Source organism: Anabrus simplex, chromosome 5 (assembly GCF_040414725.1).
Source record: "Anabrus simplex isolate iqAnaSimp1 chromosome 5, ASM4041472v1, whole genome shotgun sequence".
Classification (NCBI taxonomy): domain Eukaryota; kingdom Metazoa; phylum Arthropoda; class Insecta; order Orthoptera; family Tettigoniidae; genus Anabrus; species Anabrus simplex.
In genome coordinates, this window is record NC_090269.1 from 157,297,819 (window position 1) to 157,317,231 (window position 19,413).

The following is a 19,413-nucleotide window of genomic DNA, read 5'->3' on the forward strand; positions in this document are numbered from 1 at the left end:
CTTTAATTTCGTAGATTGAGTCCTATTCATCCCAGCACCTTCTTTCACCTCTAACTACCACGGATAACTCCGTTACAAGTGGTAGCAGAGCGTGGTTAAATGGGTCTCAATTTAGCCCCTTTGACGGCTAAACATTGCCTTGTTTTCGAACTCTAACAATTTTCTCATTTGCTGGAATTTTTTGATTTTTCCGTTTGTTTTCAAAATTGCTTTGTCATCATGCCCGGCCCTCAGGATGTTCTCCATCTCAACTATTTGCGCAAGGAGGAGTTAATCTATGAATTAACAATTGGAAATGTGCAATCTCGAGGCACAGTTGCGGTATACACCAATAAGCTTAGAGAGTCCCTTGATTTGCTCATTTCCATCCCCACTTTGGGAGAGAAAGAAATTGACGACTCTCTCTCCACGATCACGGATAATACTACTGAGCTGGCATCTGTAATTACCTTTTTTGAAGAAAATGATCCTTCTCCCAATCAAATTAAACGTGTGCAAGCCAGGTTATTTCATTTTTCTAATAGAGTTAATGACTGTTGTCTCTGAAGTTGAATGACGTTCAGAGGAAGGAAGCTAGTGTGGTTCTTGAAAATCTTTCTGAATTGTCCATTAAGATTACCCAATTGTTAACCGGGGAGGTTCCTCCCAAAACCGACCAACCCACTACGGTGAACGTAGGTAGCGAGGAAGTGCCTCCTAAGGGAGAAGTCAATAGGAAAACCGTTGGAGCTCAACAAATCTCTGCCCCATTGGACAACGAGTCTGAACGCCGTACCTCGTTGAATAATGTACGTTCTGAATTAGCTTCTTTGCCACTTAAACCTTTACCTACTATGTCACCCGGGTTCAGCAGCTTGCCTCATCCATTAGCAATGTTGCTCAGAGGTATTTCTAAGTTTTCTGTTAACACTACCGGTGAAGTAATTTCATTCTTAAGGTTTTTAGTTGAGTTTCAGCACCATGCTCTTGTTTTTTCTCTTTCTCCATGTCAAATTTTGCAGATAATTTATCCTTATGCAATTGGTGTTCTCTCAGACAAAATTGTTAGGGCAATAGCGGAACAGTCATCTATTGAAGATTTTCATGCACACCTTCTTGCAAATTTCATTCCTGCTCGTGCAATTCCTCACTTATTCAGAAGTACTATTATCGTGTACAGCGGTTGGATGAAAACTTGGCAGATTTCATCCAAGATATTAAGTTCTATACTAGGGTGTTTGCTCTTCACTTCCCTGAAGATCAGATTGTACGGGCTATTGTGGAAGGTATTTCACCATCTTATAGGTCATATTTGTGTTTCGCGGCGTGCCCGCAAACCTACTCTGAACTTGAAGCATTGGCCGTCTCAGCGGAAGGAGTTAGATACGCCGATACCTTGCGTGTCGGGAAAGAACCCCCTCCTTCTTTTAGTAATCCCCATCCTCCACCTCGCCGACCAGTCACACCCCGTAAATGTTATGCTTGCGGGTCGCCTGACCATCTTCGCAATAAATGTCCATTGGTCAAATCTAGTAGGGCAAATAATGGAGCTGGTTCATCACAAGGCTGTTTTAAATGCGGGGCTTTCTCACATATCGCAAAGAATTGCCCAAATTCGAATAGCACCCCCTCCTGCTCAACTTCTGGTGCAACTTCCACCAACGCCAATAATAATAAGTGACTTGTGGCTTCAGCTGAGTCGAATAATGCATCTTCCCGAGGTTCAGCCCCTTGTAAACATGTTTAAAGATCGGGGAAATGTCAGTCTTCTAATCTATCATTTGAAGGCCCTAAGGAATATCTTACGATTGCGGCGGATTCCCCCGCACCCGTACCTTTTCTCAAAATTGAGTTAAATAATGAGCCTATAACAGCTCTATTAGATTCAGGCTGTATTTTTTTCTATTATTTCGGCTGAATGGTATTCGAAATTGAAATCTGTTTGTAAGCTTCCGGACTATTGTTCGTCTTCGGTTCAATATGTTTTGGCTAATTCATCTCCATTAGAAATTTTAGGCTCTTTAAAGGTCACAATTACTATTTCTAAATTTACTTGGAAAGTTAAATTGTTTGTGGCTAAGCATTTGCCTTGCCCCATTATATTGGGAGCCGACTTCATGTCCTATACTGGTCTTGTGCTCGATCTTCAGAGTAGGTCGTGCACTTTCAAATTTGCTTCTAATTGTAAAATCCCCTTATTGAAATGTAATTCTGCACCATGTTCATCTATTTCGCCTACCCAGGATGAGATGTTGTTAGATCTTAGACATCTTCCTGAGGAGCAGGCTGACAGTATTCGTAAGTTGTGTCAGTCGTTTCCAGAGGTGTTCTCTGTTACTCTTGTTGTTACTGACCTGATCGAATACAAAATTGAGGTTACGGATTCGATTCCTGTCCGTTTTCCACCTTATAGGCTATCTCCACCCAAAATGAAGGCATTGAAGGAAATCATCGATCAAATGTTAAAGGATGGTATTATTAGGCCATCTAAGTCGGCGTATTCTTCGCCTGTTTTTTCTAGTCCCGAAACGCCAAGGCGGCTTCAGGCCTGTCATTGATTATAGGGCTCTCAATCGGAAGGTGGTGTTACAATCTGTGCCCCTTCCTGACCTTCATTCTTGTTTTCATGGTTTCGTAAAGCTAAATTCTTTACCATCTTGGACCTGAATCAGGCCTATAATCAAATTCCACCAGCTGAAGAGTCTAAACAGCTTACAGCGTTTGCCACGGATTGGAATTTGTATGAATACAAACCGCGTGCCTTTCGGGCTCCCCACGGGAGCAGCTGTACTCACTAGACTGCTAGATAGTGTCTTCTCCGACATCAAATTCGAGTACTTGTACCACTATCTTGATGCTGTCGTCGTATTTTCGGAGACTTTTGAAGAACATCTAGATCATCGAAAGAAAGTTCTCAATCGCCTTCGTAAGGCTGGGTTAACTGTGAAATTGTCCATGGTCGCCTTCGCTAAACCCTCTATGTCATTTCTAGGGCATATTGTCTCGCCCGATGGTGTCGCAGTCGATCACTCTAGAACACAGGCCATCCGTGATTTCAAGCCTCCCAAGGACATTAAAGGTATTGCCAGGTTCATTGGTATGGTGTATTTCTTCAGGAAATTTATTCCAAATTTCGCTAATAGAGCGGCGCCCTTGAACTTACTCCGTAGGAAAGGCGTCAAATTCGAGTGGGGGCCTTCGCAACAAGCCGCTATTGAAGACCTGAAATTAGCTCTCTGTAATGCCCCTGTCCTTGCTATGCCAGATTTCTCGAAGAAATTCATCGTCCAAACCGACGCGTCGTCGTCGGCGGTAGCTGCAGTCCTTCTTCAAGAGACTGAACTAGGGAGGCGACCCAACGCCTATGCATCTAGGACTCTATCGGCTCAAGAATTCAAGTATTCCATCTATGAGCTCGAAGGTTTGGCAGTCTTATTTGCCTTAGAAAAGTTCAGTCTCTATCTGGAACATGTCAAATTCGACCTGGAGACTGATAATCAAGCCTTAAGCTGGGTCTTAGGTAGGCCGCGTCGTACTGGTCGTATAGCCCGTTGGGCCATCCGAATTTCTGCCTTCCAATTTGAAGTCAGGCATATCAGAGGTACTGATAAATGTCGCAGACGGACTCAGCCGTATGTTTTCCAATGACGTCGCGACCCATGAATCGGTCGATAGTTATCACCTCCCGAGTCCATGCTATCTGAGGTTAATGCCATCTTAACAGATGCTCCCATGCTCTTTAGGGATATTGAGAAATATCAACGTGAAGATCCAACGCTGGCTCTGATCATGGAAACCCTTTCTTCTGGGGAACATGTTGTCCCTTATGTACTGAGGAATGGTGTTTTATGTTGCCTTTCGAGGCATGATCAGATGATGAAATTTGTAGTTCCAGCCGTACTTGTGCCAATGATCCTCAAGTACTATCAAAAGACCCCATTAGGGGGGCATTTAGTCATCTTCAAAACCCGGGAAAAGATCCGTGAAATGTTTATCTGGAAGGGTATGGGCGGTGAAATCCGTGAACTAGTAAAGGCTTGTTTGCTTAGTAAACCAACCATGTCTACCAAGGTAGGCCTTTTGTCTTCTCGTCAAGCGTCGCGCCCCATGGAACGTCTCTACATCGATTACGTAGGACCCTTCCCCCAGTCAAACGGGAATGCCAACAAGTTCATTCTTTTATGTGTAGATGGTTTTACAAGATTTTCTTGGTTATTCCCGACTAAGCTGGCTACCGCTCAGTCCACCATTACTTGTTAAAATTCTATCTTTGCTTCTTTTGGTCCGTGCCAATATATTGTGTCTGACAATGCTAAGGCTTTCACATCTAATCTATTTCGTAAATTCTGTTTTGACCTGTCCATCTCGCATGTGACAACTTCTGCTTATTATCCTCAACCATCTCTGACTGAACGGGTTAATCGTAATCTGAGGTCCGCGTTGATTGCCTATCATCATGAAGATCATTCTAGGACACGTCCCTGCAATGGTTAGCTTTTGCTTTGAATTCGGCGGTTCATGAATCTCATAAGTTTACTCCAGCTTCTTTTGTTCATGTTTGTTCCCAACACGCCGCTCTCTAACCTCTGGTCCCTGAGTGACATTCTACCCGAGACAATATATCCAGATAATATTAAAGATCTTTTGAAGAGGGCTAAAGCCAATCTTAAAGTGTCTCATAAAAAAGTTAGGGAAAGATATGATCGTGGACGGAGACCCACCAATTTGAAGGTAGGCGACCAGGTGGTGGTCAAAAATTTTGTTCCCGCGGGCAAGCTAGCCCCCAGATTTCATGGGCCGTGTATTATTCTCGATTTCCTTACACCCGTTACCTTATTGCTAAGCAATCCAGCCACCGAGAGGATATTTAGGGTTCACCTGTCGCAGGCGAAACCTGTGTAACTTCCGCGCTAACGTAGCTGCATTTATAATTGTTTTAACATTTTGAAGGTATTCGGAAGGTTATATTTTTTGGGGGGGGGGTATCGTGAGGCCTTCTGCCCTTGGAATCAAGTTCTTTGTAGTTAAGCATTTATTGTAAACTTTCCCGACCTGTTAAACTGCCATCCTGTCCTTACCATGGCCATTACCACGCTTCCGTCTCCTGCTCAACCACACACAGTGGCTATATAATGAAATAAATTTCTCCACGCCACTGGCCCCTCATCCTCACCACAAGCTTGTGCCCTAAAAGAATTATGGTCCAACAAATTCTGCCGCCGAGATCTTAATGTTTCAGTGCCCCCGCAGCAGCGCGGCGCCGTACCGCCACTGAGGTGGGGTATGGGCCCGCCCCCCTTCAGTGAGGCCAACCGGTGTACGGCGAGCCGGAGCCCTCCTCCCGGCCAAGGCTGATGTGCGGCGCACAACCTGCAACTTGCCCGCGACCTGTTTGTTCGCCGCGGGCGCGGCGTGCTTCAACTCCACGGCTCCTCTCATAGTGCGGGCGAGCAGTATCTCAGGGTACTCGAGGGGTCCGAGCGGCCTCCTCTGGATACAAGCAGCGGCGGCTGGTCTGGCCGTCAAGCTTAATCAACCTTGAATGTACTCAATCAGCCACATGGACATTTAATATCAACAATTACTACATTTTTGTATTCAACTGAAATATTTGGTGGACTTAGAAAATTTTTCTGCACTTTCAAGTATTATGTTCTTTCTTCTGAATTCAACTTCTACAAGCATAAAGACATTACATCAAAAGTAACTACAAAGAATTTTGAAACTGGATCCAATCATTTAAGAAAATTTGGTTGTAAATACTTCTGCAATTAACTTCTATATCAACATCATAACTTGGACCTTATTTTAAAACAAAAGTTTATGTTCTTCTGTGTTACCCCTTGGTGGGACTTTCGGGGGGGCGGGAGGTCTGTACCGGGCGGTATACCTCCACTCCGCTAATTCAAACATTGCGCCAGTTGAAACTCCTCTACTGGAGGAAGCCTGAACTTTAACTACAGTGTTAATTCCCTAGTTTCTCAGAAGATATCCCTACTTGTAAATTTTGAAGTGTTCTGTACTGTGTCGTTTTAGATGTATTTTTGTTTTGCCTGTAGTAAGAAGTGTGAACATTCTCTTCTAGATGGCACTACTGAAGGACTACAATTATGCACCCTAGTGAGAAGTGAAAGAACTGTGTTTTTGGAGAAATTTAGTATTTATAAGTTTGTTCCTTATTAAATTTATTTCAGCTCGTGTTTAAGTTGGCAACGTTAACCCTTTCTTTCCGCCAGTTTTGAATTCGACCAATGAGAAATTTCTGTTATTAATTTTCCACCAATACTGGTTTTCTTCTTCACTTCTGACATGTAATCTTTTGGTCGTCCAATAAAAGGCTTGTGGTCGGGTGTTCTCTTCCTGAAAGGTCTCGAATGTTCCGCGAGGGTATATAAACTGCTGATTGTCGGGTCTCTGCGTCACTTCAGTAACATCTATCAGTGTGTAAATTATGTGGCAGAGGGCGGGAAGTGCCTCTTTCTTCGGGCAGCAGTTCAACCATAAGGTAATGGCCTTTTCATAACTTCTTTCTTGCTAGCTGAGCAGTTTAACCCTCGGGGCGGGTTCGAAACTTTTATCATGTAACTTTCCTTTAAAATGTAAAAGACTCTTGATTTAAATTCTGCCTCTGTAACTACATATTGGGATAGAGAGTGCTTAACCCTCTCGAGCTCCCACTCATATTGCTTTGAGGTGAACTTATTTTCACAACCGTTTCTTCCCTTCTAATGTAATGTAAATAGTTTTCTCATATAAGTCACCTCTTTAGGATGGGATTAGCCCTTGCATTAACGGCCTAGGGCCAAGTAGGTTTTAAACAAAATGTTTTAGGAGTGCAGTTTCGCCTCCTCTCAAGTTGGTATTTTTGGAGGCCATGTAATTGTCCTGGTTCTTCACTGAATAGGCCTCAGTATGTTGTGTATTTTTACCCCTGTGTTGTTGTAATTGGAGGACAGCTTAAAGGTGGAGTTCGGTGTGGCCTTTGATAGGCTTGAATTTTGAGAGCGGGTTTGCTCCTTCTTAAAAGTTGATTTTGTGTGCCTCGAGGAGGCTTTATTAGGTAATTGGGAGCAAGTGCTCCTGGGCATGATTGGGGTTTTCTGCCCCTTTGTCGAATCTTGCTCAAGAATTGTGTGTCTGGCTCTCGGAGCCCAAATCCTGTAACACTGTAATTGAACATTCTCGATTTGTTGTTAGGCTACTGAGTACCTGTTATATTTGTTATTTCTTGATCTTGAAAAAAAATATAACCTTGTTAAATTTTAAAATTAACTTTAATTTCGTAGATTGAGTCCTATTCATCCCAGCACCGTCTTTCACCTCTAACTACCACGGATTACTCCGTAACAGTTACCATAGTGATTAAGGGGATCCCTTCGTCGATGAATGACTTCAATTCCGTGCTCAACTTGTGTGACACGCACAGAAAAGTCTCCTATCCGCTCTACACAGCTGTTAGCAATGCCTCAGGCGAGCGTGTTAAGAACCATCTACGACAGGCATGTCAACGTTACCAGCTGACTGACAGCTAGAGCAAGTTGGGAAGGGTCGTTCATAACTACGACACATATTCTTTCATATAAGGACATACATAATTGAATGTGTTCAACACGACGAAACACTATTTATTAAGAATATATATAATTACTTTAAAATTTGTCATGAAGTATGAAGTTTGTTAAGAACGAAGCAATACTTTCCAGTGTCGGCTAAGATAACACACCTGTAAAAACCCATATTATTAAACAAGGAAACATACTATTAAAAGAACATCATCAGATTCCATCAAGTTATATTTTCAAATACTTATGTTTATTTCCGTCCAAACATCTACGAAGGTGATATCTGGAAGTTATCTTTATAGGTAAGGTAAGGGTTATTCTGCCCGAAAGCAGGTCCGAACCTCCGCAGACGTGTTCCTGAGCCGGAGTTTACGTACTGTAGATCTTTATACAGTCCTGCCTTATTTCAACCCAGCGTACACTGCGCGGCGTTCGAAGAACCGTTGCTCCTCAATTGGCTCGAATCCAAACGGCTGCCCTGAGATTGTGTGTCTTGTTTTGTATCTGCAATGTTTGGATTCGAGCCAGTCAAGGAGCAACGGTTTTTGAAACGGCTCCCAGTGTATCGGTTAGCACGGAGATGGTGTGGACATGTCCGACAGCAATGTCTACCGGGTTTGCTCCGCCAGGCAGAAGATGTGCAACAAAAGCTACTTTCAGAGCCGTCTGCAAGGATGGCATCTGCTGCTGAAAATGGAAAACTTCTTCAAAAGTAAAGTATGTCTGTCCCCTGACGAACATAAAGGAACGATCATTTCTCGTTTCGTTGCGCTCCACAGTGTTCATAAGTCTGACAAGTGAGCTACTTACTCGCTGATATCCGCCTCCTTGGCCACGCGACAGATGACTCCCCTGTTCATGCTGCACTTGCCGGTGATGGGGTCTGGAGGAGCCAGATTGATGTACGGTGGTTCTTCCAGGAAGGTTATCCTCAGATGGAACTTCTCAGGAACTCCCTGAGGCGGCGTGTGGCTGTTTCCAGGCCACACGATATCTTTGATGTCGAGACCCTCCTTTTCCCAGGACTTCCACACTCCAATCTGGAATAACAAAATCAGTTCCCGTAGAATTATGTTACAAAACCATATTTTGAGAGAGACAAAAAAAACACTTAGTTGTATTAGTCATTTGGACATGGCACGCAAAGGAAACGTCTATACAAATATCTGTGACTTCAATAATATAATTAACGTCCTTCTAACAACGACTCCTACTTTGCTGTAACTGGTGGCGCGTGGATAAAACATCTGGGGAAAGTAACATTGATTCAATGTCATGTTTGTCAGACTACTGTTATTTAAGTCTTCCTGTGTTTACTTTTCACTAAACACGTATTACTAAATAAAAGTTTCATTAAGTACGTAAACTTATGCTTCATACGCTTATTCATACTATAATAATCGTAGTTATCAAAATATTCCGGTTCGATGCTGTCAATTACATATCAAAACATCAAAATCGCGAAAATTAAAATTCCCTTAAAACCCATTAAATACGGCAAATTTTAACCGTGCCCTCTGACACAGTGCCTGATATAACTCGTGTCTGTCTCTCCAGCGACACCTGGGCTTGCTCCTCAAAGCCTCTCACCTTGCGTATCCTCCTTACTTCCCACAGCCTCGTGCCCTCAGTCTTCGTTGGTTACGGAGAGCAACCGAGTTTTGATGTCAAAATTATCGCTACCTGCGCGAATATACAGAGATAATTAATGGAATAAGCCCTTGATAAATAATTTCAATTGTTGAGGTTCACTGAACCATTGAACGTACAGAAGGTCCCGCGCCTGCCTATTGCTATTTTAATGTTAAACATTACCAGGAATATTAAAGTATGAAAACAAATCACTCAGTTTCGTTTTCAGTCCTATTAGTACACATTTCCGCTCACATCAATAAAACTAAATTTCGGGACCATGTTTTACAAAATACTGACTTTGTTTCATCATCACTGCTTTTTGTACCAGCTCTTCTTTCTATCTGCTCTTGAGCAAATTTGCACATTGGAGAAGAAATCGCAACCAACAACGTAACAGAAAAGAGTTGCTCTCGTGGTGGAACTGAGGTGCCGAACTGAATGCAGGCGAGAATTCACAAACTCTTGAACAATAACAGTAAATGCGGGCGCAGCCATCAGCACAACGGACGTGTGAGAAGTAACCATGTTCTAACGGTCCAATTGTATCGGGAGTGATATTCCCCTCCAACATTTAAATGGGATATTTCACCCTTGACTAGCGATTGCTTGTCAATTATAAATTTAATTGTACCGTACTCTATAATTTGTCATTTAAACAGTGTATTTTTGACTGTAATGTTGCGAATGACTAGCGCTCCTGGTCTTCAATTGTTCTGCATGGAGTTCCATAGCGACCGTAATCCAAAACTTGACTTCTGTTCCAGCGCTTGATGAGAACAGGCGTGATGTTGTGGTTCTTCCTGGCATTTGAAACCACCGTAAGGTGATAGTGAAAATAAGGCGTTTTTATACTGACATCTGTTTTTTGGTAGTGAAAAGTAGTGTTTAAATTTGAACGTGTGTCTAAGTTTGAAATGAAACTTCATGTGTGACTTCGAGTGCCTGCAGTGTTGGAAATATTTGAGTAAAATTATATGAGTGAGTACTTAGGAATTGTTCATCACCAGTTTGGTAAGTAATCGTCTGGCCCAGCAGACATTATCTACGTAAACTAAGGTACATGTTTCTGCAGGGAGGTAAACGATATGTCTACTGCCGCCGATGTTTTCACACAGACGTCTTGTGAACCGTATCTTCAACTTCACAAAATTATGTTCGCAAATGATTTTCGTGTGAACTTCCTTGAAAGTGTTATTTAAATTCGTCAAAATTAATAGTAAGAAAAACAGTGTTCCGTCGGAAGCTCATACAACCTAGCTGAGGTTCATGTACTGGTTCCACAAACATTCTTAAGGTTGTCTGACTCCCAAAACTTGTAAGTCGTAAAAATAATCGTATTGGACTCCAAGAATTATAAATATGGAACTGTTTTCAGCCTACAGCATAAGTGTCTTAGCTGCTAAGAACGCTCTCACACACTTATTTAATGTAAATATTAAATTTTAGGTAGATTTATCATTTTTCTCCCTTCTAAAGGACACCGAAGTTGCTAATTTTCTTAATATTATTTCGCCGTTTTCATTTTCATCTTGGCCTTGTATGCATTGTTACATAACTCTTGAGACCGTTAGATTGAATTATCTTGATCATGTCTTCATCTATGATATTACGTCGCATCCTTCATTTCCGATAGCAACAATGTTTGGTGTGGTCATGTTATTGTTATGTAAATACGTTCATTTTACAAACCTTTAGCTTACCATTCCATCGTCGGTCGTCTGCATCAGCTGCCTCGATAAGGCAATATCGTACCCTTGGATTTTGGGGTCATTGCTTGTTCTTTTCTGTCACTTCATCGACCAAACGATAGGATTCATATGAGAGCGTAACTAATTTATACGAGGAGCAAAAGTGTGCTTACTGAAATATGTATTCAGTTTAATTCACGATAATTCATTAATTAGGTTGCCAAGAAAAGTCACTTCAAATTTCACAACATTTAAACGCAGTGACAAAGCATAACGTGATTGGTAAAGTTTTATTGGAATATGTATTATTGTCTTTCAAAGAATGAAAACACAATAAAAATTTCGTGGACAGTAACAACCAGAAAACGAGAATAAAACCTGACAATCGGGCACCATTGATCCAAAAGGTAACTGGGAGTTAATCCACACGATCTGTGGATAATCTGACCTTCAAGAAGTAGAATTCCATATTTATATTTAATTAAGGTTATCCAACAGTCTACCATCCTATCGAATATTGGAACATCCCCCGAATGGATCCTTAATAGAACAAAATTGACAATCAGTTGCTTTGGATAGGTTGCGAAATATTACTAAAAAGCATGGTGTTCATAACAAGTTAACAGCAATTGTCAATCAAAAATTGAAATTCCACCATATATTGTCATCTCGTGACACCCTTAAGTTAAAGAGGAATCCCGATGCTGAAACATGCATCACCCCAAACAGATGTACAAAAGGAACCAACAACGCTTGATCCAAGGGGATCTTACGTTACGTCTTCCTGAAGGAAAGTAAATGTGAAATGCAGGAAATCATTAATTCATAATGCATTTAAAAGAAATGCCAAAAACTGAAGATAAAGAAAAGTGATAAATCTTTTAAAAATGTTCTTACTAAACCAACTTTCAGGTTATAAAACAGTTATGCTGTTAAGTTTGTTAAATTAAAAGTGCGCAATAAAGCACACGAAAGAAAATATTTCCAAATTTCTGTAACTACGACTACCATTATAATTCTGTCTGGATTTTTCCAGTTCTTGAATCAGATAATCCTGGTGATGGTCCCATACACTGGAACCATACTCTAGTTGGGGTCTTACCAGAAACTCATATGCCCTCTCCTTTACATCTTTACTACAACCCCTAAACACCCTCATAACCATATACAGAGATCTGTACCCTTTATTTACAGTCCCATTTATGTGAATACCCCAATGAAGATCTTTCCTTATATTAACCCCATCAACGCAGTAATTAAAACTGAGAGGAATTTTCCTATTTGTGAAACTCACAACCTGACTTTTAACCTCGTCTATCAACATACCATTGTCTGCTGTCCATCTCACAACATCATCGAGGTCACGTTATAGTTGCTCACAATCTTGTAACTTATTTATTACTCTAAACAGAATAACATCATCTACAAAAAACCTTACCTCTGATTCCACTTCTTTACTCATATAAGCAAACATAAAGGTCCAATAATACTGCCCTGAGGAATTCCCCTCTTAATTATTTCAGGGTCAGATAAAGATTCGCCTACTCTAATTCTCTGAGATCTATTTTCTAGAAATATAGCAACCCATTCAGTCACTCTTTTGTCTAGTCCAATTGCACTCATTTTTGTCAGTAGTCTCCCATGATCCACCCTGCTATATCTTGCTGGAATCCTAAAAAAAATTTCCATTACAAATTTTTAAAAAATCTATAAAATATAATTTTTACATCATCTTAAAACCGATTCAAAATATATTCGTTAAACTGTTTTTCTTTTCAATTATCTCTAAAGGTTTTATCTCTAAACATTCATTCCATAATTTAATGCTTCCTTGAAAGTTAACAACATTAACATTATGCTTAATATCTAATAAATCTGCTATCTTTGCGATAAAAGACTTATAGGGTAAAGCATTTTTCTATAAGTATCATTAAAAATTTCAAAGACTTCTTCAATTTTAATTCTATCATAATGATTATCTATTAACTCTAACAAGTATTTATGAAAACGTCTCTGTCTATAGTTAAAATTGTTATGAGGATTTACCTTTGGCGGATAACAATTATAACAACAATTATCTAATACACTGAATCTGTAACAGACCTGACAATATTCGAAATCGTTAACCATTTATTAAGAATGAGCTTCTACTTATCCTGAAATTATTTACATCCTTCCCATATGTCTCAAAATGTTTTCACGAAATTGTCTTCCCCATTCAATTTTATGTATAAAACCATTCCATATTTTAACATTCCTTTTAGTTTCCTTAATTTCAATATTATTCGTTATTTTTAAATAATCAAATATCTTTTCAATCACAAACTTATAAGGTACTGATTTTCCTTTACAATCATGAATAAACGTTGAAATTAAATTTTCAATTCTACCTTTATCATTAACATCGTCTTTTAAATTTAACCGATTTATTCTGTATGGAATTGTACTATGCTTACTATTCTTTATATCCGGATCACAGATATAACATCGCTTATTTAATTTGGTATTTTTTCCACTGATATTACATAATTCTAGAACTTCCGGATGTTCTTCTTGATCTTCTTGTTCTGTGGTGGTTCTCTCATTTGTTCTTCTGTTGCGTTAACAAGATCAGATTTTTCATATTATAGTAAATTTTTACTTTATACTGACTTCCTAAACGTCTTAATTGTCCTATCTTCTTATCACCTAATTTTTCTTCTGTTTGATTAGATTTTTGTAATATCATATTAATTAATTCATTCTCTCTCAATTTAGAATAACCTTTGTATTTTTTTCTTTACAGATTTCGTGTAATTCTAAGACTATCTTTTTCTTTAGTTCAGCTTCCATCTATATATGTTGAAAAGGCATGATGAATCGGAAAGTAATAAGGTCAGCACGGTTTATATTAAAATGACACTATTTATTACATACGCAAATCACAAGATGGATGCAGTGAAAAACAATAGACATGGAGATTACAATCCTGACGTATCAGAATGGACAAAGAAAACGTAGTGCGTAGGTGGCGCTACTTGATGGTGGCTCAGCCAGTCATATGAATATGTAAAATATTCTCAACACCCCCTCTCGAAGGCTGAACCAACTTCAACGTTTCAGTCTTCTGACACCCAGACACTCTAAACACTTCCAGAGCTTATCCTTCGGTAGTTAATACATCTGCAGGCATCTTCTCAGTTGACAAGTATTCGAGATGAATGTCCCCAGATGAAAGAACCTCTCGTACAAAGTGATGTCGCACATCAACATGCTTAGTCCGAGAGTGAAAAACAGGATTTCCAGCAAGCTTCTGAGCTCCGATGTTGTCACTAAATAGCTGTACAGTCGACACGCTGTTAATGCCTATCTTCCTTGCTAGTCGTAGTAAGTGCACTGCCTCTTTTGAAGCCTCACTCAAGGCCATATATTCAGCCTCCGTTGAGGACAATGCCACTGTCCGTTGTTTCCTCGATTCCCAAGATATGACTCCACCATACATTGTAAAGGCAAAGCCAGTGTATGATCTGCGATCGTTGATGCATGCAGCTCAATCAGCATCTACATAGCCAGTTAAATTACTGGTATCGCTTCCAAAGGTGATTCCTACATCAGAAGAACCCTTCAGGTACCTCAGTACCCTCTTTGCTGCTTGCCAGTGATCTTTGCCAAAACAATCATTGAATTGGCACTCACTGCATGAGATATGTCTGGACGCGTTGCGGTTGATAGATACATAAGAACACCTATGAGCTCTCTGTACGGGGGCCTCACGCTATCATCCTTGGACCAAGTATTTGATCTTGACAGTGAGTGTCTTAAGCCAATTCAATGATTCTTTTAGCAAAGATCACTGGCAAGCAGCAAAGATGGTACTGAGGTAACTGAAGGGTTCTTCTGACGTGGGAATCACCACTGGAAGCGATACCAGTAATTTAACTGACTATGTAGAAGCTGACTGGGCCGCATGCATCAACGATCGCAGATCACACACTGGATTTGCCTTTACAATGTATGGTGGAGTCCTCTCTTGGGAATCCAGGAAACAACGGACAGTGGCATTATCCTCAACGGAGGCTGAATATATGGATTTGAGTGAGGCTTCAAAAGAGGCAAGGGAGATAGGCATTAACAGCGTGTCGACTGTACAGCTATATAGCGACAAAATCGGAGCTCAAAAGCTTGCTGGAAATCCTGTTTTTTACTCTCGGACTAAGCACATTGATGTGTGACATCACTTTGTACGAGAGGTTCTTTCATCTGGGGACATTCATCTCGAATGCTTGTCAAATGAGAAGATGCCTGCACATGTACACTGCCTGACAGAGCAAATGCAACACCAAGAAGGAGTGGTGAGAACTTTATGCCAATTGCAGGGTAGACTGACGTCACTGAGGTATGCTCATGATGTGAAATACGCCGCTGTGCTGCGCACGTAGCGAACGACAAATGGGACACGGCGTTGGCGAATGGCCCACTTCGGACCGTGATTTCTCAGCCGACAGTCATTGTAGAACGTGTTGTCGTGTGCCACAGGACACGTGTATAGCTAAGAATGCCAGGCCGCCGTCAACGGAGGCATTTCCACCAGACAGACGACTTTACGAGGGGTATGGTGATCGGGCTGAGAAGGGCAGGTTGGTCGCTTCGTCAAATCGCAGCCGATACCCATAGGGATGTGTCCACGGTGCAGCGCCTGTGGCGAAGATGGTTGGCGCAGGGACATGTGGCACGTGCGAGGGGTCCAGGCACAGCCCGAGTGACGTCAGCACGCGAGGATCGGCGCATCCGCCGCCAAGCGGTGGCAGCCCCGCACGCCACGTCAACCGCCATTCTTCAGCATGTGCAAGACACCCTGGCTGTTCCAATATCGACCAGAACAATTTCCCGTCGATTGGTTGAAGGAGGCCTGCACTCCCGGCGTCCGCTCAGAAGACTACCATTGACTCCACAGCATAGACGTGCACGCCTGGCATGGTACCGGGCTAGAGCGACTTGGATGAGGGAATGGCGGAACGTCGTGTTCTCCGATTAGTCACGCTTCTATTCTGTCAGTGATAGTCACCGCAGACGAGTGTGGCGTCGGCGTGGAGAAAGGTCAAATCCGGCAGTAACTGTGGAGCGCCCTACCGCTAGACAACGCGGCATCATGGTTTGGGGCGCTATTGCGTATGATTCCACGTCACCTCTAGTGCGTATTCAAGGCACGTTAAATGCCCACCGCTACGTGCAGCATGTGCTGCGGCCGGTGGCACTCCCGTACCTTCAGGGGCTGCCCAATGCTCTGTTTCAGCAGGATAATGCACGCCCACACACTGCTCGCATCTCCCAACAGGCTCTACGAGGTGTACAGATGCTTCCGTGGCCAGCGTACTCTCCGGATCTCTCACCAATCGAACACGTGTGGGATCTCATTGGACGCCGTTTGCAAACTCTGCCCCAGCCTCGTACGGACGACCAACTGTGGCAAATGGTTGACAGAGAATGGAGAACCATCTCTCAGGACACCATCCGCACTCTTATTGACTCTGTACCTCGACGTGTTCCTGCGTGCATCGCCGCTCGCGGTGGTCCTACATCCTACTGAGTCGATGCCGTGCGCATTGCGTAACCTGCATATCGGTTTGAAATAAACATCAATTATTCGTCCGTGCCGTCTCTGTTTTCTCCCCAACTTTCATCCCTTTCGAACCACTCCTTCTTGGTGTTGCATTTGCTCTGTCAGTCAGTGTATTAACCAAGGGACTATCGATGGATAAGCACTGGAAGTGTTTAGAATGTTTAGAACGTTGAAGTTGGTTCAGCCTTCGAGAGGGGGTGTTGAGAATATTTATACATATTCATATGACTGGCTGAGCCACCATCAAGTAGCGCCACCTACGCACTGCGTTTTGTGTCTCCAGCAGTTATGTTTACATTGATGAAAGGATCGACCTGCTCTGGCTCTATCCTGGGATGATCTTCATCAAAGTGCTCTACATTTGGGCGCTGACTTGGAAAAATATCAAGATCGTATTTTTGCTCTTTTCTGTCTCCTTTCAAAAACTTGACATCACGTGAGATTTCCACTTTTCGTTCCTGTGGTATCCAAATTCTGAAACCTTTAGACTACTCCGCATATCCGAGGAATATGCCCCTTTTTCCCCGAGGGTCAAATTTTCCTATGTTCGGCGATCGATTTAGGCAGTAGGTTTCACATCCAAATTTTTCGAATTTACGAACATTTGGAACCTTTCCAGTTCAGGATTCGTAAGGAGTTCGTCCACCCAGTTTACTTGTAGGACATCTGTTCCTAATCTAATTCGCTGTTGAAACAGCCTCTGCCCAGAAGGAAGGAGGAAGTCCGGACTGCATTAATAAACATATGGCCATCTCCACGAGTGTACGGTTCTTCCTTTCCGCTACTCCATTTTGTTCCGGGTTACGTGGAATCGTCAGGCGTCGTAGGATCCCGCAGCTTTTCAACAATGCGCCGAATTGGGAATTCACGTATTCCGTACCATTATCAGACTGCAAAAATCTTTCAAGCCGTCGTCTCCAAACGAAGGTAGACGATCCACACGGCCAGCTCCGATCTTGACGTTGCAGCCATGCCATGTGGATTTATTGGAATATCTCTCAGGATCTTTAATTCAGTGATTTCCCGTTGCCTTCTGCATCCTAATGCCGTTGACCAAACTGGTTCCTCCGTCTTTGGGAACAATTCCTTGTCCCCAGGACAATAGAGTGCCCTTAACCATACCCGCTCATCCACTCTCAAAGAGACTGTTGGCACTTGGTATAGGGGATCTCCTTATACCGGGAGATAATGGGACCCTTCATTCGTTAGCCGCCTGCATATAAAATATTATTTTTATATGCAGTCGTTGCCCCTCTCTACCGCATTTTTCTGTGTTTCCAGACGTTTTTTGAATTCCTAAAACTTATTAACGACTTCATTATTTCTGACGAAGAAACTTCACTTCGCACCATCCAGTCGCATCATCGACGAATGTGACGAAGTAACGCGCGTTTCCGTTCGAGGAAACCCTCATTGGGCCGCAATCTATCGGAATGAATCAATTCCCCTGGTTCCATTCTCCTATCGGACTTTTTCGGTAAAGGGGTACGTGTCATCTTTCCTTGGAGACAGATCTCACATTCAAAATCCTCTTCAGTGTCGATGACTTCGATTCTCTCTATCCTTTTGTTCTTCACTGCCTGACGTAGATCCGTTATGTTTAGATGTCCCAGTCGAATGTGCCAGTCCATAAGAGACCCTTTGCGCGTATCTTCAGCTCGGGCAATTTTTCCCTGTTCCTCGGTGTACGACCCATTAACGTAATAAAGTCCGTCTCTTCTATGTGCAATGAATAAGGTACTATCGTTCGCATCTGTAACTCGAGCGGATGTTTTGTCGAACACTACGCGGTAATCCCTGTCTACGATCTTCCCAACTGAGAGTAGATTAGTACGCAGATCAGGTACGTAAAATGTATCGAATAGGTTGAAACTTTTATCACAACCATCAACGGTTATTGCCATCGTCACGACACCTTTTGCACTTATTTTCGTTGTAGAACTGTTCGCTAATTTTAAATCGTCAGAAACATTGGATTCAACTTGTGAAAAATAGTCCAGATTTTTACACATGTGCGATGTACAGCCGCTGTCGGGGCACCACACTGTATCTGCGTCGCGGTCCGTCACGAACTTGCACGAGTTAAGTTCTGATGTAATATACAGTGAGGTACATCCTTCGGCCTTGTGAGCATTGTCATGATCATTTTTACTCGATTTGCACTCCTTCGCCTTATGACCTATCTTTTTACAACGATAGCAACGAAGAGATTTGGATCCTCCTTTTTCGCCTTTTTCGACTTTGCTTGTGGGCTTTCTATAATTCTTGTTCTTGTATTTTCGTTCAACAGTCATACAGTTTAGCATCATGTTGTTTTGATCACTGCTCCTTGCGTCACTTTCTTCGACAATTTTTATGCGTAATACCTCGGGCTTTGGAAGTTCGTCGCGAGATTCTATCGCGCACCGAATGTATTCGAAACTGGCTGGCAAGCTACACAGAAGTACTATGGATAACAAATCATCGTTGATTGCCACGTCCATATCATTGAGCTTGTCCACGGCGTCGAAAAATCTCCGCAAATGATCGCGTACATCCCCATCTTCACTCATTCTTTGAAGCACGATCTGCTTAAATAATGTTGCTTTCCGCGCTGGCCCCCTCGATTGGTAAATCGACTCTAGCTTTAGCCACAGTTCGCGCGAAGTGACACAATCTTTTACCTGTTTCAATTCCGAGGGTTGAATCGCCAAGATGATATATGACATTGCTTCACTGTCACGTTCTTCCCATTCTGTAATAGCGGCTGCGTTCTCGCTGACCGTTTCAGGTTTAACCTTTATCCCAGCTACGTACGCCCACGTACGGTTTTTTACTAACACAGCCTTCATGTGAATTTTCCACGTGTCAAAATTGTCCTTTGACAACGTCTCGATGCACGCCATACTTCACATCTTCACACACTATTTCTTCGCAGAAGAAACTTGGCTAAATGTTTAACTCAACCCGC

The 19,413-nt window shown here is 42.2% G+C and overlaps 1 protein-coding gene across 1 annotated transcript in view; it reads right to left on the reverse strand.

Moving 5' to 3' along the window:
• The window catches only part of Nmdar2 (NMDA receptor 2), an 826,846-nt gene that overhangs the window by 310,609 nt on the left and 496,824 nt on the right, over nt 1–19,413 (reverse strand). The window contains exon 6 of the mRNA XM_067148050.2: nt 8,352–8,581. Coding sequence (XP_067004151.1) covers nt 8,352–8,581 — 230 coding nt within the window. The remainder of the gene's footprint in view (nt 1–8,351; nt 8,582–19,413) is intronic.